This window comes from Nicotiana tabacum, chromosome 13, assembly GCF_000715075.1.
Source record: "Nicotiana tabacum cultivar K326 chromosome 13, ASM71507v2, whole genome shotgun sequence".
Taxonomy (NCBI): Eukaryota; Viridiplantae; Streptophyta; class Magnoliopsida; order Solanales; family Solanaceae; genus Nicotiana; species Nicotiana tabacum.
In genome coordinates, this window is record NC_134092.1 from 129,113,621 (window position 1) to 129,136,689 (window position 23,069).

At 37.1% G+C, this 23,069-nt stretch overlaps 1 protein-coding gene across 1 annotated transcript; it reads left to right on the plus strand.

The window, feature by feature from the left end:
• The first annotated feature begins 18,082 nt into the window (after nucleotides 1-18,082).
• On the plus strand, nucleotides 18,083-21,220 carry LOC107782833 (uncharacterized). Its single transcript, XM_016603769.2, has 2 exons — nucleotides 18,083-19,665; nucleotides 20,725-21,220. Exons 1-2 carry the CDS (start codon nucleotides 19,182-19,184, stop codon nucleotides 20,772-20,774), a joined length of 534 nt encoding a protein of 177 aa, XP_016459255.1. The 5' UTR covers nucleotides 18,083-19,181; the 3' UTR covers nucleotides 20,775-21,220.
• Nucleotides 21,221-23,069: the final 1,849 nt, after the last annotated feature.

The window sequence follows — 23,069 nt, forward strand, 5'->3', positions numbered from 1 at the left end:
TTCCTGGTCATCAGAAAAGTGTCATCGTTTCTTCGCACTGCTAAAAAAGAAAAATAATTTTGAATGGACCCCGTAGTGCTAGCAGGCTTTGACGGATTTAAAGAAGTACTTGTCAAGCCCTCAATTGCTTTCAAAACCAAAAGAAGGTGAAACATTGTTGGTTTATCTCGCGGTCTCAGAAGTTATAGTAAGTGCAGTTTTAGTCCGAGAAAATGAAGGTACGCAATCTCCCATTTATTATGTTAGTAAAATTCTAAAAGGAGCAGAAACTCGTTACCCACATTTAGAAAAACTGGCCTTAGCTCTCGTAATCGCCACTCAAAAGCTGATGCCCTACTTCCAATGCCACTCGATAGTCGTGTTGTCTACTTTCCCTTTATGGAACATCCTACATAAACCCAAGCTCTTGGGTAGATTGGCCAAATAGGCCATCAAAATAAATGAATTCGACATAGAATATAAACCAAGGACTGCAATTAAATCACAAGTCTTGGCTGACTTCGTGGCCGATTTCAGTCTGGGATTATTGCATCTGGCAACCAAGGAGGCAGTAATGGTGTCGGAATCGACATCAGGGTTTTGGACCTTATTTACGGAGGGAGCTTCTAACGTAAAAGGATCTGGGCTCGGTATAGTCTTAATCACGCCTTCGGGGGAAACCCTAAGGCAAGCCATCAAGACGATCTATTTAACTAACAATGAAGCAGAGTATAAATCTTTGATTGTAGGGCTCGAATTGGCCTGGGGTCTTGATTCTTAGGTCATCAAAATTAAATGCGACTCACAGCTGGTGGTAAATCAGGTCTGCGGGATCTTCGAGACCAAAGAGGAGCGCATACAACAATACGTGGTAAAGGTTGAGGCTCTGTTGGCGCGATTCCGGGAGTGGTCAATTACTCATATCCCAGGGAAGATAACACATAAGCGGACGCATTGGCAAACCTAGGATCATCAACGAAAATAAAGGGATCGGAGTCCACGACGGTAGTACAACTGATGAACTTAGTCCTGGATACAGATGGTTACTATGAGGTAAATTTGACTAATCTGGTTTGGTACTGGAGGAATGAAATCATCGATTATCTCGAACATGGGAAGCTACCTGAAGACCCCAAAGTATCCCGGACCCTGCGCGCCAAAGTAGTATGATATAGCTTCAAGTGAGGCCAATTATATAGAAAATATTTTCAAGGCCTGCTGGCCCGATGCTTAGGGGAATCCGAAGCTAACTATGTCATGAGAGAGGTTCACGAAGGGATATGCAACAACTGCTCGGGCGCAAATTCCTTAGTACTGAAGTTGGTAAGGACAGGATATTATTGGCCCTGCATGGAACAAGACGCCAAGGACTTCGTACGAAAATGTGATAAGTGTCAACGCTACGCACCACTGGTGCATAAACCGGCAGTACCCTTACATTCGATTATGTCCCCGTGGCCTTTCATGAAATGGTGAACGGACATCGTCGGACCACTGACATCGGCTCCCGGAAAGGTAAGATTTATTTTAATTTTGACCGACTATTTTTCTAAGTGTGTAGAAGTAGGTCCATATCAGAAGATCGGAGAAAGCGAAGTAGTGGATTTCTTGTGGGAAAATATAATATGCAGGTTCGGAATACCAAAAGAGATAGCATGCGACAATGGGCCATAGTTTATCGGCGCAAAAATTACAAAGTTCCTCCAAGATTTAAAAATAAAGAGGATCATATCTTCATCCTATCATCCGAGCGCAAACGGGCAAGCAGAGTCGACAAACAAAGTTATTATTCAAAACCTCAAGAAAAGGTTGGAAACAGCTAAAGATAACTGGCCTGAGGAATTATCCGGAGTTCTATGGGCATACCGAACTACATCTAAGTCGAGCACAGGGGAAACCCTTTTTCCCCTCGTGTACGGTGCAGAAGCTTTAATCCTGGTAAAGGTAGGGGAACCCAACTTGAGATATTTCCAAACATATGAAGAATTGAACAACGAAGCAATGTTATTCAACTTGGAACTGCTCGATGAACGCACGTATTTGGCGCATGTAATAATGGTAGCTCAAAAGTAGAGAATGGAGCGGTATTATAATCGAATAGCCAACCTCCGTTATTTCAAAGTATGAGACTTGGTCCTAAGAAAAGTAACTCAAAACACTTGTGAGCTCAATGCGGGGAAGCTAGGTCCAACGTGGGAAGGCCCCTACCGTGTTTCAGCTATCACCGGGAAAGGGTCATACGAGTTGGAAAACCAGAATGGAGAAAAGTTGCCCAACAATTGGAGCGTGGCACACCTAATAAGATATTATTGTTTATGAACATTATCCGATCAGAAAGTATGTGCTGCACTCATTTTCCCTTCGTTCAGTTTTTGTCCCAATTGAGTTTTTCTGGCAAGGTTTTTAACGAGGCAACAACAAAAAATATACTACAAAGACAGCAACAATAAGACCTTTAATAGCAAGGCACACAAGCAAAGATCCACGCGGGGATGGTTAGATAATCTTTTTCTCTATAGCAAATTCCCACCGGGAAGTTACATTTGCTATGGAGCAAAGGTTACCTGATCGTTCACGAGCACAAACCACTAGAGGGTTGTTAGATAGTCCTTTGCTTGATAGCATAAATTTCTTAGGGGAACTAAAGTGTGTTACCAAGTTAAGTATTATCTAGCAATGCATTAGTGGAATCTTCTAAGATACAAGACTTCTAGTATTCCAATTCGCACTTTTCGCATTCTAACACTGGGGGAATGATATGAGGATACGACAACAATGACTGCCATGTCAACCGGGAAATGAAAAACCGGAAATATAATTGCATCAACGGGGACTGGGGACTGAGCGGCCAGCCGCGTAGAAACAAGTTGTACAAGTTAGCCACAAGTAATGAAAATTTCTTTTCAGCATAGCAAATGCTTATGTATGTACTTTTTGAAAATAGAATGAATAAAATGAAATACTTTTTTTTATCTTGTTTCTTGTTTGAACGATGAATTAAATTTTTCATTTGAAAGTTAAACAAGTACTTCAAATGCTAGTGCCGTAATGAACATGAGACGTCCTCGTCAAGAGCACCGTAAACATAAGAAGGCCCCTCTTATAAAAATCCTCACGTTAAAGGGTTGGTTCCGGAAGAATTTATGCCCGAAATCAAAATACCTTCGGGGAAAGATACACCTCAAGACGTATACGAAAAGACGCAAAAAGTAAATTTGCGCAAATACTTATCAAAGCCCTCACGAAAAAGGGCTGTTGCCTAGAGCCAAAAATGCTTTCGGGTAGAATATACCCAAGGCTTCACATAATAAGACACAAAAAACTTGCACAAAATTCTTAAGCAAAAGGAAGACTCAAACAATACTCGAGCAAAAAATATTTTTATTTACAAAAACATGTCAAAATGGCACAGGTACAAGAATTGGAAAAATAAAAGAAAAAGCTAAACTGCAGTATCTCCGGAACCAGGAGGAAGAGAAGTGTTTGTGCCCCCGGGAGAAGTAGACGGACCCACCGATGGCTCAATATTTTCACCAGTTTGGCCTGCAGTATCATCATCCTCCGATTCTTCTTCAGTTCCCGAGAACTCGAAACCGGAACCAGAAGGACTAGGTGCGTCAGACCTCGTTGGGAATCCACTTTTGGCAGCCAACTCAAGTTCATGGGCCTTAGCAATTTTGACATCAAAATCAATGACACCAGTTTTGGACTCTTCCAAGGTTTTTCTTCTCATACTGTACATAGCATAAGTTTTCTCAACAACAGGGGAAGCAGCTCGGTGCTTAAGTGCTTCTTTGAGTTGGGTTACTAGAAAGGTTTTCCTGGGCGGACCTAGCAGATCTGAGGCTAACATCAAGGTCACAGACAATTGAACTAAAAGGCCTATTATGATCGATAATTTTCTTGTACTTCTCTTCCAGTTGGGCATGTTTGGCCCCCGTAGCAGCAAGCTCTTCAATTTTGGAGTTCAAGTCTGCCTCTAAGTTGATCACTCTTTCAGTAGAGGCAGTCTCGCGTTCGGTTACAGCAAGAACGACGTTATGGACTTCAGCCCATTTGGCCCTGGCTTCGTCAAATCTAACCCTCAGTGGGCCGATTTCTTGCCTAAGGGTTATCACTTCTTGCTCACTTTGCCGCAAACGAGCCTCCAATACAACAACCTCAGCAGCTTTGGCTTCCAGTTCTGAAAGGTGAGCGACATGTAGCTCCTGCTCTGCCAAAAGTTGATCTCGTACGGAGGTAATCCCTTCCTTTTCACGAATCAACCTCTGAAGGCCCTCGGAAGCAATAAAGTTGGCCTACAAAGTAAGAAGGGCAAAATTCAGGATATGTTCATACCGAAAAATAGAAAAAGTAATAAAGGAAGAAAGGAATGTACCGCTGCAACGTTGTGCATGGCTTTGTTCAACAAACACTCTCCAGAGAGTGTCTAAATCTTTTCTCAGTCTTTCTCTGAAGCCAAATACTTCAGATAATTAGCAAGCTCCACCGACCGGGATAGCAAGTTGCATCTGGTAGAGACAGAAAGAGTAACATTCCTGCTCCTTTGTGGATCTTCAGAAAGGGCAACATAATTTTGTTCCAAATTCCCATGAACTAGAGACTGTGGAAGAGTGGACGGAGGTGGAAGTGATGTAGCAGTTGCTGGTGTTGGTGAAGATGGAGATGAAATTGATGGAGTTGAAGAATGGGAAGCAACTACATCAAATGTAGTGCTGGTTATGGGATGCTCGCCAACCAAAGATGGCAGGGACCCGATACTCAGCCCTGCAGTATCGGGCACAACAATTGGGCCCGAATACGGGAGTTGACATTATCTACCAAATCAAACTCTCCCCAAAGTATCGAGGCATCCGCCTCGGTTGTTGTAATTGTCTCAACAGGTCGAGCATCCTGTTGAGATGATGAGGATCGTCATCTTTTATGGATAGAAGCTCCCTTATCACTAGCTTCATTATCATCATCGATCGTCATGGTGTCTATGACCAGCCCGGAATGAGGGCCTGTCACCATCGCCACTAGAGATTACTCGGGGGCATCGGTCATCGCCCTCTTATTCTTTTCCCCGAATGCGGAGTAGCATCTTCTCTTTGGTTGTTTGTCTTCCGGCCGGGGACTCCATAAAGAAATATTTGCTCCCAAAGCAGGCCCGGAGACACAGGTTCGAGTAAGCGCCTCCTGAAGCAGCCTCGCTGTATCAGTAGGATCAGCTAAGACATCCTTCTCCGGGTAGACCTAATTTCATAGACAGGTTAGAAAGGATCAATCAAGCTCTTCATATGAAAAAGTAAAACAAGGTGAGTTTGAATTACCATGATTCTTGGCCTTCCACGCGTATTTAGGGGCCAATTTTTTCCACAAGCAAGTCTCGGGCATCGTAATGTCCAAGATCTTTTATACCCACCGGTTCAAACTTTCAACCACCAGTGGGATCCATCGAGTTACTGAAACAGGCGAAGGATGGAGGATCAATACGGCTATAGAAAAATATTTAGTAAAAGGAAATACTAAACAAAGATCTTATGAGTGCGGTTCCAAGCGGCCAAAAAGGATGGAGTCGTTGCCATGATGATCTCATTGGTGGCAGCTACAACAAATCATTCCATCCACCCACAGTCGTTGTCATCATCCATGCTAGACAACAAAGCATGGTGGCTACGCTTGCAGAGGTTTATCATTCCCCCGCGAAAGATTTTGGGAGAATAGAGATTCATTATATGAGCAAACGTAAGCTCCTCTCTAGTCTCTTGGCACAAACGCCGAAGGCAAGCAACCGTCCCCCACACAGAAGGACTTACTTGTGCTAAACATACTTGGTAGCGGAGGAAAAACTCCGCAATCATGGAGTCAAGCTCTTCGCTAAAAGAGAACACACCCAAAGTAAAGAGATACGTGTAAAAATATGTAAAACCCTCCTTGGGTAGGGTGACTTTCTCCGATAGATCAGGAGCAATAATATCCAAGTCATGGCAGCGGTAGTCTTCCTTCACAACAGGAATGCTAGAAGGACGTATGAAAGAAGGATACCCACTGACAGCCCATGTATGAGAGTTAGTAGTAGGGAATTTCTTTTCGAAGTCTTTTGTGGTAATAAGACTTCAAGGGATGATGGAGCCCACTGTTGGAGAAGCACAGTCCTTGTCCTTGTTCTTGCTTTTTGAAAAATTGGTACGCTTTGAGGAAGAAGCCATTGTATGGAAGAAGGAGAAGGTTTTTCGTTTGAAGAGAATTAGAGAAAATATGAAGAGAAAGATGCAATTTAGATAAGGGAAGCTTGAAAAATTATGAAGTATAAGGAAGAAAGTTGATACGTATAAGTAAAAGTTTTAGCGGCTAAATTCATGGCCATGATGTAACAACCCGGCCAGTCGTTTTGAGAGTATTATCACCAAAACCCTATTTATTGCTCCCTCTATTTCATTTTGTGGTTACGTAACTTGCCAGGAGGATTTGTTTTTGGTTTCTGAGTGAAATGGGACGCATAGTCCCTAAAATGAAAGTTTACGTCAAAGAAATTGACCATAGTTTTAATTGTGTGAAGATGACTCCGGAGTAGACTTTTGACGGTTCTTATAGCTCCGTAGGATGATTTTGGTCTTAATAGCGTGTTCGGATATTGAATTGGAGGTCCGTAGGTCATTTTAGCATCAGTTGGCAAAAGTTGAAAAATTGGATGATTTTTGGGAAGTTTGACCAGGAGTAGACTTTTGATATCGGGTTCGGATTCCAATTCTGGAAGTTGGAGTAGGTCTGTAATGTCAATTATAACTTGTGTGCAAAATTTGAGGTCAATCGGACTTGATTTGATAGGTTTCGGCGCCGGATGTAGAAGTTTCAAGTTCTAAAGTTCATTAGGCTTGAATCGATGTACAATTTGTATTTTTAGCGTTGTTTGATGTGATCTGTAAGGCCCCATAAAATTTTTGCAAAAGAAAATAATGTTTCGTGGTGCCGAATTGGGCTTACATGTTTGAGGATTGTATAAAATAAGACCATGGCCTTTTCTCTTGGCATGGGTGATGGTACACTAAGGTACCAAGGGCGTCTATGTGTTTCAAATGTAGATGGTCTCCAGGAAAGAATTATGACTGAAGCTTACACTTCTAGGTATTCTGTGCACCCGGGTTCTATAAAAATGTATCATGATCTTAAGAAAATCTATTGGTAGAATGATATGAAGAGAAATATAGCGGACTTTGTGGCGAGATGTCCAAATTGTCAGCAAGTGAAGGCCGAACACCAAAGGCTGGCGCAAAATATAGAAATTCCAATGTGGAAGTGGAAAATGATTAATATGGACTCTGTGGTATGATTACCTCGTACTCCTCATAATTTTGACTCAATTTGGGTGATTGTGGATCGACTCACGAAATCAGCACACTTTTTGTCGGTTAAGTCTACCGACACAGCGGAACCGTATGCTTAGTTGTATATCAAAGAAATAGTCAGGTTGCATGGCACTCCGATTTCTATCATTTCTGATCGGGGAGCACAATTCACTGCTAAATTTTGGAAGATATTTCAGCAAGGTTTGGGTACTCAAGTGAATCTTAGTATAGCCTTTCACCCGCAGACTGACGGGCAGGCAGAGCGGACTATTCAGACGCTTGAGGATATGTTGCATGCTTGCGTTCTAGACTTCAAATGTAGCTGGGATGAACAATGGTATATCGATACTAAAAATCTCCCAATGTGAGATATGGAAATTAATTTGAACACTGTCTTGATCCTAAATTGAGGTTTGATGTTGATTAAGGCTTTCATTGATATTATGATATTCTTGTTTGTATTATTTATCATTCTATTGAGAGGGTGTTTTGTCATTCATACTAGTACTATTCCATATGTACTAACGTCCCTTTTGCCGGGGGTGCTGCATCTTCAATGGATGCAGGTGGTTCCACAGCAGGAGACATTGATCAGTGATAGCGGTATATCCCTTTTCCAGCTGACTTGGTAAGCCCCACTTCATTTCGGGGTCATGTATCTTTTGTTCCTCGTGTATTATGTTTGAGGTATAGTCGGGGCCTTGTTACCGGCATTATCATAATACTCTTTTGTATCTACTAGAGGCTCCGTAGACATAGTGTGGGTTGTGTATTGGTACTGGGAAGTTTGAACTATGCTATGATGTGGTTGTATTACTTGTCCATTTGAGACTTTAAAAAAGTGATGAAACTATTGGTAATGAATTGGTATTGTAGACATGAACAGCTTTTGTCTAATTATGGAAAATATGTATTATCTCCATTCATGGATGAGTTTGGGTAGAAGGAAATCTAATAGGCTTGCTCGGCCGGGTTCACTCGGTTGAGCACCGGTTGCGCTCTCCGGTTTTGAGGCGTCACATGATCTAAAGGCTCGACTAAGTCCGTATGATATTTTAGGACTTGTTGGTAAGTTTGGTTGAGGTCGCGGGGGCCTCGTGTGGATTTAATATAGTTAACGGATCATATTTGGATTTGTGAGAATGGCTGAAGGCACCAGTTCTAGTGTAATCCCACATGCGCAAGATTGACCGCAAGTGCGAGCCTTCAGAAGCGAGCAATTGGGCGCAAATGCGGGGCTAGGGGAAATGGCCAGTAGTCGCAGATGTGACGTGCAGGCCGCAAAAGTAAAGTTACTTCTGCGGAAGAGTGATCGCAGAAGCGGACGAGTGCTTGGGAGGCCTTTTCGCAGAAGCGGATGAGTTTGCGCAGATGCGCACCCGCAGAAGCGGTCTTTGAATCGCAAAAGTGGAAATTGGCAAGGAAACTGGGACCGCAGAAGTAGCTGGGAGGCCCGCAGAAGCGAGTTCGCAGGAGCGGATGAGTAGACCGCATGAGAGAGGGAAACTACAGAAGCGGATATGTTGTCGCTTCTGCGACGCCGCAGATGAGACTAAGTTTCCGCATAAGCGGAAGTGCTGGACAGAACACTTAAACACAAGGGTTTGCAATTTTGCTTCATTTTAAACATTTTGAGCTCGGGTCTTGGCAATTTTTGAGAGCATTTTTGAGGAATTTCTTGAGGTAAGTCTCTTGTACTCATTTTTAATCAATAATCTTGTTTCACCATTGATTTTCCCACCTAGATTGTGTGTTTAAGGTGGAATTTGAGAGTTTGAGGCTAGGGATTTGGAGAGTTTAATTTGGGGATTTGAGTGGTGACTTGGTGTCGGATTTTGATAATTTTGGTATAGGTGAACTCGATATCGAATGGGTATTCGTATTTTGTAACTTTTACCCGATTCCGAGACGTGGGCCCGAATCGACTTTTTGGGGCAATTTTTCGGTTCTTTGCTAAAGTCATAGATTTATGATTTAAATTAGTTTCTTGTAGTTGTATTCATGATATGTAATTGCTTTTGGCTAGATTTGGGTCATTCGGAGTCGAAAAATTGAGGGAAAGGCATCCTTATCGATTGATTGAGCGAGATTTAAGGTAAGTGGCTTGTCTAACCTTGTGTGGGAGAATTCCCCTTAGGATTTAGTACTGTTGTAACAATTTGTGATATGTTTGCACCGTGTACGCGAGGTGACAAGTGCGTACACGGGCTAAATTGTGAAAAATTTCGGTTCTTGTTGAGTAAACTTCTTTTAAATTCCTTAACTGAGTTACCTTAGCATGTGTAACTGTCATGTTTAGCCTAGTATCACATGTCTACGTGTCTTAACCTTTACTTGAAATTCGTTCAACATGCTTAGTTGAATTACCTATTTTCTTAATTATTGTATTCGGTCTTTAATTGTAGGATTCCTTGGCGTAAATTCGCGGTTCCATAATTGATGAGTTGCATATTTACTTTTGGAACTACGAGGCGATACCTCGGGAGATCCCTTTGTTTGCATATTTACTTTTGGGACTACGAGGTGGTACCTCGGGAGATCCCCCTGTTTGCATATTTACTTTTGGGACTCTAAGGCGGTACCTCGAGAGATTCTCCTATTTGCATATTTACTTTTGGGACTACGAGGCGGTATCTCGGGAGATCCCTCTGTTTGCATATTTACTTTTGGGACTACAAGGCGGTACCTCGGGAGACCCCTCATGTTGAGCATTTACAATTAGGTTTACGAGGCGATACCTCGAGAGCGCCCATGTTGTTTTCCTCTATTTGTTGTGCTGTTACTTTTCTGCAATTTCTCGTTGTTCATTTCTCAGTCACTTCATTGTATTATTATATTTTCTGCCTCATTTCCAGTAGGACCCTGACCTGACCTCGTCACTACTCTACCGAGGTTAGGCTTGGCACTTACTGGGTACCGTTGTGGTGTACTCATACTACACTTCTGCACATCTTTTTGTGCAGATCCAGGTTCTTCTTACCAGACCAGATACCAGTGAGTTGGACTGTACGTGGAGACTTCAAGGTATATCTGCCAGCGTCCGCAGACCTCGGAGTCCCCCTCTAACTTTATTATGTTATTTTCTTTATTCTCTATAGACTATGATGTATGGAGACACTTACTATTTCCTCTTAGAAGCTTGTGACTTATTTCTACCGGGTTTTGGGAGTTGTAATTATTTAAATCGCAGATTCTATTTACATATCATGTGTTGAGATTGGAGTTCAGTTTTTATATTCAGTTTTTCCGCAATTTGTTAGGCTTATCTAGTCGTAGAGACTAGGTGCCATCATGACATCCTACAGAGGAAAATTTAGGGTCGTGACACATGATTACCTCAATAAACGGTAAAAGTTGTGCTGAATCATGGGATTACGCATGTTCGGGGCATTAAATGCGGAGAGATGTGCGCTTAAATAACCGTCAGAAGCCTTCTGAGGGAATTATTGTAATTCCCGCCAAAACAATGTTCTATCAACTTCCCGATAATACAAAGTTATGTCACCGGAAAGCAGATGGACTATCTGTATAGGGTGAAATATACTATGACATGTGGCCGTCTAAAAAGGGGACACGTGGAACCCAAGACGGGGGATGGCCAAAGACCGAAGGCAATTGTTTTGTTTGTCACCGGAAAGAATAACGCTCATAAAGATGTGATAAATGTTCTTCGCCCGGTAGCATTTAATAGATAATATTCCATGGCATTAAGAGTAATTACCCGTTACATAGAATTTGGTATTTATGTTCACCGTTACATCTTCATCAATACCCCTCATAATTGATATTAAAGAAAGGCACAATCCTAGGACCTTCTTCATAGCTATAAATAGTGAGCTCAGTTGTCATTGTAAATGACACAGATTTTCTGGCAAACTTACGCTATAATTTATACAAAGGTCAATACAATCTTATCTTCTTACTTTTTGATTTCGTTGTTGTTGTGCCCGGAAATCTTATTCCCGGAACTGTTGCTTCTGTTGTTTCGACTAAATCCTAAGGCTAAGTACGGCATAATTCTTCGATTATTTTATTATTTCAGGATCAAATTAATTCATTTGTCTAGAAACCACGTATAAATTCAACTGTACTGTTTTACAGATAAACAAATATATACATCCAACCATTACGTACAACAACGTATTCCATCAATTGGTTTTTTTTAAGGAAAAAACTTTTAAATTGAAAATTTTTAAAACCGTTTATGTTTTAGAGAACCCTATTTTGTCTATTGGGTATTTGAATATAAGCGCTTAGATAAAGTAGGACGAATATAAGGATCCATATAACTAGCTAAACTAAGTTCATTCGCTTCATGTGCGGAAAGGCAATAAAGTTCAGTTCATGAGACCGCAACGTAGTGGAGCAACCACGACATGAAGTTTCTTGCCCTAGCTGGATCTCGTTGGTGTCACCTAAACTGTAGGTAGGCAACGGAAATATGACGTTCAAAGTTGTCGTTCTACGCATGTTCCTAATGGAATAATGAGCGATCTATTCCGCTGCAGATCATGGAATCATAGAACTATTACCTCATGACCCCGTCTAAAATGAAAGTCATCAAAAGAGAAAAGAAGAAGAAGAAAGAGATGATAAAATAGGAAAAAAACCATTAAACTTTTTAAATGGTTTCTTACAGCTGCAAAAGCAACTTTAGGTTTAGCAAAAAAAAACTTGATTAATTTTATGAAAAGATGGGTAGTGCACCAATCTATAGGAATTTATGACAATTTACAATGGGTAGGAAAATGGTTTAAAAAATATTCATCATTGCCAAGGAAAAGGACCCTTTCAGGCTAAAGGTAAACAGAATATTTTGGTTTAAAGTAAGAGAAAAGTTAAATAAAGTGCGGCTAAGGTCTCGTGCTCAAACAAAATCTTTTCATCACCATCTTTATTTAAAAAAACAAAATTATACGTTTACAAGTAGATATCCAAATTTTAATTATATTGGTGAGTGTACAGTATTATTCTATTCATTAATCATTTGTGCAATGACAGTAAACTTTATTCTCATAGATACGTTCATGATCTTTAATACTTCCTCGGTCTTTTTATTTGTCGTCTAAGGTTTTGATATATATTAAGTAAATCATTTCATAACATTAATTATTGAATTGAAGGAGAGCCACATACCAATAATAAAGTTGTTGCCCCGTCACCTATAGATTGCGAGTTCGACCCGTAAAATCCGTCATTGATACTTGCATATGGTAGGTTGCCTACATCACAACTTCTTAGGGTGCGGCCTTTCCTTGGACCCTTCGTGAGCGACGAATACTTCATGCACCGAACTGACTTAATTTTTTTTATTGATTACATTATGATTTTTCTCTTGTCAATTTTTTTAAAAGATGGATGAGATTAATTAGTATGACTTTTACAAAAAAAAATCGTATAATCATTTATTGAAACAGTGATAAATTTAAAAAAGAAACAATTAATGCATTCTTGATGTTCTATTTTAAACCTAATTTGTTTGATTAAAACAATAAATAAAAAGGATAGGAGGGACTAGGGGGTAAGCTAGAAAGAAGGTTATCCTTTTTACTTTTATCTATCTTTTTCTCTAAGCTTTAGTCCAAGGCATATATGCTAAAACTTTAGATATTTGCTTCTTTAAAAATTTGATACGTCATAGCTGTAGATTTTTTTTTCCATCTCGTTTTTTTTAACGAATACATCTCTACATATTCATCATCTAAAGATATATCTTTCATTACAATAGTGTGGAAGGCGGGAAACTTCCGTCTAGCGGTCATGGGAAAGCCAAAACTTGTATATAATAAGTCAATACTGGGTCGGTCGAGACTCTTTCTTAGTGAAGTGGGAAGACAGCACCGAATCAGACGGGCACAGAAGAAGAAGTGGTTTCATCCGACCGGCGAGATAATTCGATTTTGATGTGATCCAAATCACAAAATATGGTTGTTCAATAAAGTAGATTACTGATTCTCTCTGTGTTGCTTCATTACGTAAATATATAGAAGAACTTAAATACGTGGCACACATCAAGAATTTGAATCACAGGCATTCGATAAGATCCGATTCAATTTTAAGTAGAGATCTCGAGTTCGAGCTCTGAAAATTACAAATTCTGATAAGGAGTACTTTCCTTTAACAAATGTCCCTACGTGGCACGGATCTGAATTAATTTGGTTTTATTGAGCTATTGACAAAACTAATAAAAGCTAAAAGAGGAAGGATTAGATAATGGAATTCCACGGATCTGAATTAATTTGGTTTTATTGAGTGACAAAACTAATAAAAGCTAAAAGAGGAAGGATTAGGTAATGGAATTTCCTTTCCAATTATTGTTGTCTTTTTTTTTTTTTCACTTGCAATGGAATTTATAAACGTATCCAAATTCATTTCCTTGTAATATGGAGTCTATCTCTGAGGAATAAATTCCTTAATGATTTCTTTTCAAACAATCTATTCTTGTTGAGGCTTGTTTTGTTTTCGATGATGTAATATTTGGGGAATTATCAAAGACGACTTGATCTTTTGCTATAAGATGGTCAAGTTTTAAATAAGGAAATTATTTCTACATCAAGCAAATCACTCGCTCTAGACGAATTCAAAATTACCTTTAAAAATGTATGTATTAATTTATTGTATTTTTAAAATTATAAATTTAAAAGTATTATTTATTAAAAATTTAATAAAAATCTGTATATATTTTACGTTTAAAATATCAAAATTCAGATAGAATCTATTGCTTAAGAGTTACTAAATGATTTGGACATTAATGATATCATTTCTCAACAACTTCTCTCCACAAATCTTTTTACACGTATACCCTCATGCACGGCTTCAAACCTCAAAGCACCTACTTTTGAAAAAAATTCCAAGAATTTTCCAAATACTTGTTTACTTTTTAAAATTATTTATTAAATATTTAATATTTGTTTTGAAGTTCGACTAAATCTGAATTCGTGCCGAAAATAAAAACTTGTCTATTCCTTGTATAGAGAATTTCTCTCTTTTTGTTTGTTTGTATGTGGAGGTTTATTTCTTGCATAACTAATAAGTTATTTTCTCAACCTCAGACATTAATTACACTTTCATACTCCGATAGTTTGATGTATTGGTGTAACTTGCTTGTAGGCATATAAATTTTATTAAAATTAAATCTATTATATAATTGAGATTATATTTTAAATTCAAGATATATTAGTCCAAATAAATATTATGAGCTAATATAATTGAATTAATTATATAAGTCCAATATATATAAATTAAATAAGTAAGTCTTAATCCATTGGGCTAGCCCATTTAATTGGGCTAAAGTGATGAGCCCACTTCATTAAGCCCAATATGTCATATTCCTAGAGGCTCAGTTCGGTGCCACGTATCATATGACATGGCACGCCAAGTCAAGCGGAAGAGCCAATATGATCATGCCACGTATCAAAATGACAAGGCATGTCAAGTCACAAGGCCATTGAAATTGCGCCACGTGTGCAAGTGACATGTTCTGGACAATCAAATGCGGCCTTGTCACACTTCAATCTGATTGGTCGGAAAGAGTTTGTTCTTATCATAACTCTTCTCTCCCACAACTATAAATAGGGGTCTTCATAACTCAAAAAAGATACTAGAAGTTATATCAAGAAGCAAGAAAGAGCTCATGGATCAAATGCTGCAAATTCCTCCATAAGTTTCAAGCTTCAAGCAATCAAGTTCAAGCTCAAGAACGAAGAACTTCAAGCTCAAGAACGAAGAACAAGTCAAGATTCAAGGAGTACGAGTTCAAATCAAAATTCATGCTAGTTGAATTCAAGATCATCGTTCGTGAAAACAAATATAGATTCAAGATCAAGCTCAAAGGCCCTTGGATTTATTTACTATTGGAAAGAAGAATCAGAGTATTCATAGAGATTGTACACTCAACAACAACAACAACAACAATAACCCAGTAAAATTCCACTAGTGGGGTCTGGGAGGGTAGTGTGTACGCAGATTCATTATGTTACTCTGAAGTAGTCATTGTCTTTTTTGAATTTGCTTTTCTAATTTTTGATGTTTTCTTTTGTTTAAAAGTTAAATGAAATTAATCCTAAAGGAGGTAGCTTCTTTGTTACGTAGATGAAATATATATACATGTAAATTAACAGATAGAATTAAAGTGTTGTTATTTTTTTCACTTGATAGTTTAAGAAAAAGACTGCCATTAAAATTGATATGTACTAACAATTTTCAACAAGGAACTTCCTTTGATTTCTAGAACATTTTCTCGTTTCGTTTTTATGTCTTTTCGAAGGTTGACTGATATATAATCCAATAATTAATGGGGTCATGTCTTATGTTTTCACCCCAATTCAACAAATGATTACGATGAGGAAAATATGAACATTGTGTCTCTTGTGAAACACCTTGACATCAGACAAATTAGATGAGAAATCAAAATACAGTCAAACCTCTCTATAATAATTTCGTTTGTTTTGAAATTTTTTGACTGTTATAATAAAGTGCTGTTATAAAAAACATATATATTATAACATAACATGAAAATTAGTTCCGAAAAAGCTTGTTTTATAATGAAGTGTTGTTATATAGAGATGTTGTTATAGAAAGGTCTGACTGTACGTTTAAATTTAACTCTTTTTTGGTTTACTAATCCGGTTTCGGTACTTTAAAAATATTAAAAGAATTAAATTTAAATCTGGAGAGCAATATAAGATATTCAGGTTACCGTTTGATATATTTTATGAATATAAACTCTCGAAACGTAAATTTTACTTCTGAAAACTAACAAAAATTAGATCTCTTTTTGTTCACAATAGAGGAAGGAAAGAACCAAAAAAGTTGTCTTCTCAAAAATAAAATAAAAATACTCTTCATCATTAACTAGAAATTTTAGGTTCAAATTCGAGAAATGAAATTAATTTTTTAAAGGAGTGTTTTATTACCTTTAATTGGAATTAGGAAGCTACTCTCATGCCTTTTTATGCGACCTATTGTCCTCAATTTTCATTCCTCACTTCTCAGGTTCAGTGGTCCCTAAGGGTATTTGGTCTAATATGACATTAAGGAAAGAGTCGATCGAGGTCGGCCAGACGACAACAAAATTCGTGATCGAGGTGTCACTCATGGTCGAGGTCAAGTACTACGTAAAAGACAATAACAGCTAGTTTTCAAAATAGGATATTAGAGAGAATATCTATATTTGTGCTATTAAGATTTACTAGGGATATGTGTTGAGTATATAAAGGAAAAGAAAAAGAAAGAAAGACATGTAATATATTTGATAAGAGCACTTTTGAGAAGAAGATTCTCTCTCTCGTAAAAATAGAAAGATTACCCTTTGATAAAGATTCTTGCTCATATTATTCCTAACCTTTCCACCATATCCGATGATTGTTCATACGAATCTTGGACCTTTCTGTCACTCATTATTGTCAGGAGAAATATTCGTCTAATCCATTAATTATCGGGTGAATCATTCTCCTTATTTACTTAAATATCATTTATTGTCATTTACTGTTAGTTATATCTCAATTAATGTTCATGCTTAAAGAGTATTTTGCACTTATATATTGTCATCAATCATTTACGGGATCTGCCCCCATCTCCTGCACGTTTTCGAGATTAGCATCTAGAGTTATTATTCTTAAGTAGATTTAGCCCATTATTACATAAATTTAATAGTTTAATCGGAAGTTACACTTTTTGGTCAAATAAGTGGCGGAGCCAGAATTTTTATTAAGAGGTATCAAAATATATAAAAGTAAACATACCAAAAAATGAAGGAGAGTCAATATATAATATAATATACATATAATTTTTTTTTTTTAGCTACCTACAGAATGTATTTTTCCCGACACTGCTCAGGTTAGTGTAGTACAGATTCATTGGACAGACAAAACATGATCCAACGATCAAAACCGTATCATAAAATCTTAACCATTGGATGCCACCCTTTTGAATCTTAAGTTGGATTAAATTCTAATATCTGAAGGACCAGAAGAAACCTGAATTGTAGATTCCCCCCTTATAATTTCTCCTCCCCTAAAACAGAACATCAGACTCACATTTACCAAAATTTACACATTTAACAAATATAGAACAGCGCATACATATTTACCAAAATTTACACATTTTCAATTCTCATGCAAGTATAAGTTAAAATCTTAAAATTTAAGTATCATAATTGAACTTGTAAACGAATAATAATAAGAAACACATAGAAATGCCCAAAACCTACGCTTATCAATTCGACAGCTATAAAAATTATGACTCTAAAAGATTAATTGCAAAATACAAACATCATGTATATATTCTTCAAAACATATTTATCTCCATTAATAAAGCTCACTCATAAAAATTAAAACATTATTCTTCCTCCTAAGAATTTTTTCTTTATCCTATCTTCTTAATCGAAATTCACATATCCTCAATCGCATACTAAATAGAAAATAAGTTTAACAAAAGGTGACACAAGAACAAGGCGAGTTGTGCGCACACAATGGAATGTGACGGGATGGATGAGATCCCTCACTCTCAATTAAAAATCTTGAGATCAAATTTTTAAAAAGATAAAAATTCTAGTACGGAGCACTTTCCTCTTAAATAGGCATTATATACAGGATCCGAATTGGTCGGTTGGACCAGTGCCAAATGGTTAAATGAAAAAAAAAAGTTGTGCATTAAAAAAACAAATTAGGAAAATTGTGGGGTCAAAATCTAATTTGTACAAAATAACCATATCAAATATAACACGACAAAATAATTATCCATCGCTTATATATAGGCCCCGCCACAAAATAATCAGTTGAGTTTTCCACTGTGTGTGTGTGTGCGCGTGGGTGTGACTTCGGGGGGGTGGGTGACAAAAGAGGAAATTGTAGTGAGAGTAAAAAAGGGATTCACCGGCGGTGATAGAAAATGGAAGTGCCGGCGAGAAATTTCCTGTTTTTCCGGTGATATTACCGTTTTGATCTTACTTTCCGGCCAAAACTTATCATTTCCCAAGTGATAAACAAGTTCGGGTCTGACCCGATTGCAAAAAATGGTCCTTTAGTCTTTAAACTCCCAATTTTGCCCTCATCAATCATGAGTTGATTAAAAAGCTTTGATTTTAATTTAAAGAATTTCTCATATTATTAGACCCTTTAAAGTGTTTGATGCTTTCTGAGTGAGTTTTTAAGAAATTTGGAATTTGTAGTTGAATTTTAGTGCTATTTTCTAATTCGGGTCTGAACCTATTGCAAAATGGTCTTTAGTCTTCTAAATATCTCAATTTTGCCCTCATCAATCATGAGTTGATAAAAAAACTTGATTTGAAGTTAGTGATTTCTCATATTATTAGACCCTTTGAAGTGTTTGATGTTTTCTGAAATTGGGTTTGAATTTTGAAGCTTTTTCATGTAAAGGGGTTGTGTTTTGATGATTGAATTATGCAAAGCTGTTTGCTTTTTTGCTCTTTGATTTTAAAAAGGTTAAACTTTCTCTTCCATATGATATTTTTGTTGGTACTAATGGATTAAACATTTGTTGAATTTTTATTCTGGGGCTTGAATTTGAATTCTTGATTTATTTCCCTCAGTCTACTCTCAGTTGTAGAGCTTAAAGTTTGTATCTTTTTGGTGAAGTTTGTTCAACTTTTATCATTTCTGGAACTCCTTTCGGATGAAATGACTGTTTCTTGATTTATTTCCTTCAATTTCAGAGCTTAACGTTTGAATCTTTTTTGTGAAGCTTGCTCATATTTGATCATTTCTAGAACCCTTTTTGGATGAAATGGCTGTTTCTTGATTTATTTCCTTCAATCCACTCTCAGTTTCCTTCAATTTCAGAGCTTAAAGTTTGAATCCTTTTTTTGTGAAATTTGCTCATATTTGATCATTTCTAGAACCCCTTTTGGAGGGAATGGCAGTTTCTTTGACTCGTTTATCATGGTGGTGGTGGGGTGGGAAAGAGAAAGAACCAGTGTCTAATGGTTCTTCTTCAATGAATCCATTGCAAGATTTTGGATTTGGGTTGAAGGAACAAGGTGATAGCTTGAAGTTTAAGTCAGTGAGGGGAGCTAATAATGTGGCCTCCTCAACTACTAGGAAAGTGAAGAGGAAATGGAAGAGTAGAGAGGAGAGGATTAAGAGGGTTGATAAGAAGTATGATGTAGTGTTGGTGCCATCGGATGGTGTTTGTTTATCAGGTTCTGAATCCGATGACTCGGACTGGTCTATTGGGTGGCTGGAACCACATGCCCCTGATTTCCAGAATGATGATGAGGCTGATGACAGTTTTGCTGTGTTGGTTCCTTGCTACAGGCATGATTGTATTAGAGAAATAGAAGAGCCAAACAATCAGTTTTTAAGCGCCATTGAGAACCTTTCAAATGAGTATTCTGCTGGTAAGAGCTATAGATATGTTCTTGTTTTTACTTTTTGCTGCACTAATTCTGTAGAATAACATCTTTCTGTTAGTAGATGTGGCATTTGTAGTTAAATCTGCAGTGTTGGATTATTGGTCTTTGATGACTATGATTTGAGTTTCATTGTGCTTGTTTACAACTGCCCCTGCTTTGACATAGTGACAACTTTGGAGCTGAATTTGTTAAATTAGTTGTTAGTTGTTGCTATTGTTTGTTGTTTTATTTTCACTGTTCCTTGAGCAAAGTTTCTATTGGAAACAACTTATCTACCTTTACAAGGTAGGGGTAAGGTCTGCGTACCAGACCGCACTTGTGGGATTACCCTGGGTTTGTTGTAGTTGTAGTAATGTGTGGACTGAGAAAACTATACATGTGAGGTTGCAGTACTGTTATCCTTAATGATACCAAGTGTGGGGTTACAAGCATCACATAATAGCTTCTAAAAAGTAGAAGCCCGTCTCCTGTTAGGGCACAGATGGATAGAGTACAATCATTGGATTTAGATATTAATGAGCAATACTTGAATAGGGGGATAGGTAATATTATTGGAGTGGAACTGGTGGGCTTATTTACTGTTATTGGACTACACTTAATGAGCATTATATATCATCTCTTTTGTTGTGTTTGACAATGAAAACCCGCAACAAACTTTCGTAATAACATAATGCAGCGAGTTCTACAAATTCCCTCTTGGTGATAATACTTTTCACCCCAGCCTTTTTGGTTCATACAGAAACCTACAGAGAGAGCAGTGGACAAGGAACTGAACTTAAAAACCATTTTTTCCTTTCTTTATTTGGTTTAACTCTTAGAAATGGAAAAGGAAAGTGGAAAAAGAAATTGAATGAACGATGTTTTTGTTTCCAAGCTTAGAGTTGTATTTTCCTTAACCAATTCAAAGCCTGCAAACCTTGTTATGAGTTCTTTTAGATAGATTACTATTTTCTTTATGATTGTCTGTGTAGTGTCTATCAAGCTTATGATCAAATATGATCTTAGTTTCCTTCTTCTTGTCTGAAATTCTTGTTATACTTGCAGAGGGTAAGAAGTACATGAAGCAATGGCTATCTTCTCTTCAGAATTTTTGAATCTATTGCATCCGGTCGTTGTTCTGCATTAGTAAATTTCTGAAGCAGTAGCTATCTTTTAGTATACGAGGAGATATGGAAGTTCTAAATTAATATTGAATATTAGTGGCAGCAGGTCAGCATTTTCATTTGCGAGAGCCAAATAATCAAGTTTATTGTGGCAGTGATCTGTGGTTACAAGCTCAAAAATACAAACCATTGTCATCTTCAAACTTTGGAATTGATCAACTTCTGTTATGGCTTTGGGGAGGGGGGGTGGGGATTGGGAATTTGACATGTGAAGCTGATTTTTAGTGTAAATATAGCTAATGTGAATATGGGAGAAGTATTATACTTTTGGCTGCTGCTGTTGTAAATAAAGCATCTGTCTTCCAAAATCTGGACAAGTGAAACATCATTGTTTATATCTTGATTATACATTAATGTTAAATATTATCTTCTCACTCTGTCTAATTTGCATCATATCTCTTGGTTCATTTTTTTTTCCTGCATATGTTGCACTGGACATAAGATGATTACTTAGTGAGAGTTTCTCTTATTAGTTCCCTAAATGGATGGAGCTATCCTATATGCTACTGTGGTTCCACATCTCATTGTCATGAATCTATTCTGTGGTAGTTCCCTTCCTCATTCTTTATGTTCATTTTAATGCCTGAAAATCAAGAATCTCTATGTTTCTGGACCATGGTTGAAGTACATTGTTTGCTTCATTAGGACACTATTGCGGAAGCTAGTGAAAGTAGTCGTCACAGTCTGAGTATGAGTTCCTTCCTGCTTTCAACGAGACTTTCTTAGGCCCCGTTTGTTCATAAAAGTAATTTTCTTTTTTCAAATGTTTTTTTTTCAAAAATGTGTCTGTTCATGAAATTTTGCAAGTTTTTAGAATTTTTTCGAAAATGAGTTTTCAAAAATCACGTTTTCAAAATTTTCAGAATTTGTTTTTCCCCACTCACAAAACTGTAACATTTTTTCAAGTGAAATAAATATCCAAATTTCAAATTTCAAATACCATTTTTCAACTTAACTCCAAATACTATTTTTTTTTTTCAAAAATTACAATTTTTATGTTCAAAGGCCTACTTTAACTTGTCAAGCTAGTTATTTAATAACCAAGAACTTTGATTAAGGTGGTTTGTTTTCTCTTGATGTCAGTTGGACCATTTTTTGTTGTTGTATTGATTTCAAAACCCCTTTTAGAATGCACATTGATTCAAGCATTGATGTTTGCAGGAATGGCATGTGACCATTGCCACTAAAGGGTGAAAAATGATTGACAAAAGTTTTGCTTTGAGTATTCCTTCTTAGCCTACTTTTCTCTACCTTTATAAAAACAGACCCCACTTTTGGTATTTGAGGTTGCCAATGGAACATATTTGAGATATAAAATAAATGGTCATTGACAATTTTTGTGCCCCTTAACACTTATGATAGGGGAAAAAGAAATGAAAAGAAAATATAGTTTGTGGCTATTATTTTCTATGTAATTAGCACTTGTACACCACACACTAGTGCTTAGAATAGTTGGATATTTATAAATTACTTTTAATACTTTGGTGTTGTTTCCTATTTGCACTATATAAAGTTGTAAGCCTTAGTTACACGGTCTAATGGTCAAAAAAGTGTATTTTACATCTTTAAAATCGGCTAAATTTCACAAGAAAAAATTATTTACTTAAGTTTTGACGAACATAATTATTCGTTGACGAAAGATAATTAAAAAAAAATGTTATTGAGAAGTCTAGTTAGATTCTTTAGGGATAAAATTTCAAAAAGAGTTGGTGGGGTTGCCCTTACAAATTTCAATTTCATGTCACTTTCATTGATGTTCCTTCTAATCCTAATAAAATTGTTGATAAGCAAGGTTCACAGAGAGATTTGACAAGCAATTATTGATAATAAAAAATGACATTTTGATGATTCTAAGATATAATCAATTTGTCTTTTCACAATCTGTTGCGTACTTGGATCAGTTTGTCACGTAAACCAAAGTTGGGTTATTCCTTTTGATGATAATCACATGCCAAGAAAAAAAATGAGTGATTCGTGGGATTCTCCCTATATTCTTGATGATAAAGTGAACCTAAATTATCAGGACAATCAAACCTCTTTGAAACAGTAACGTTTATTTCTATATTTTTTAGATGTTATAGTAAAGTACTATTATAGAGGACGTATATAATAACATAACATAAAAAATCAGTTTCGAGAAAAACTTAACTTTATAATGAATGACTGTTATATAGGGATACTGTTATAAAGATGTCTGAATGTATTAAATTTGAAACGATGAACTCC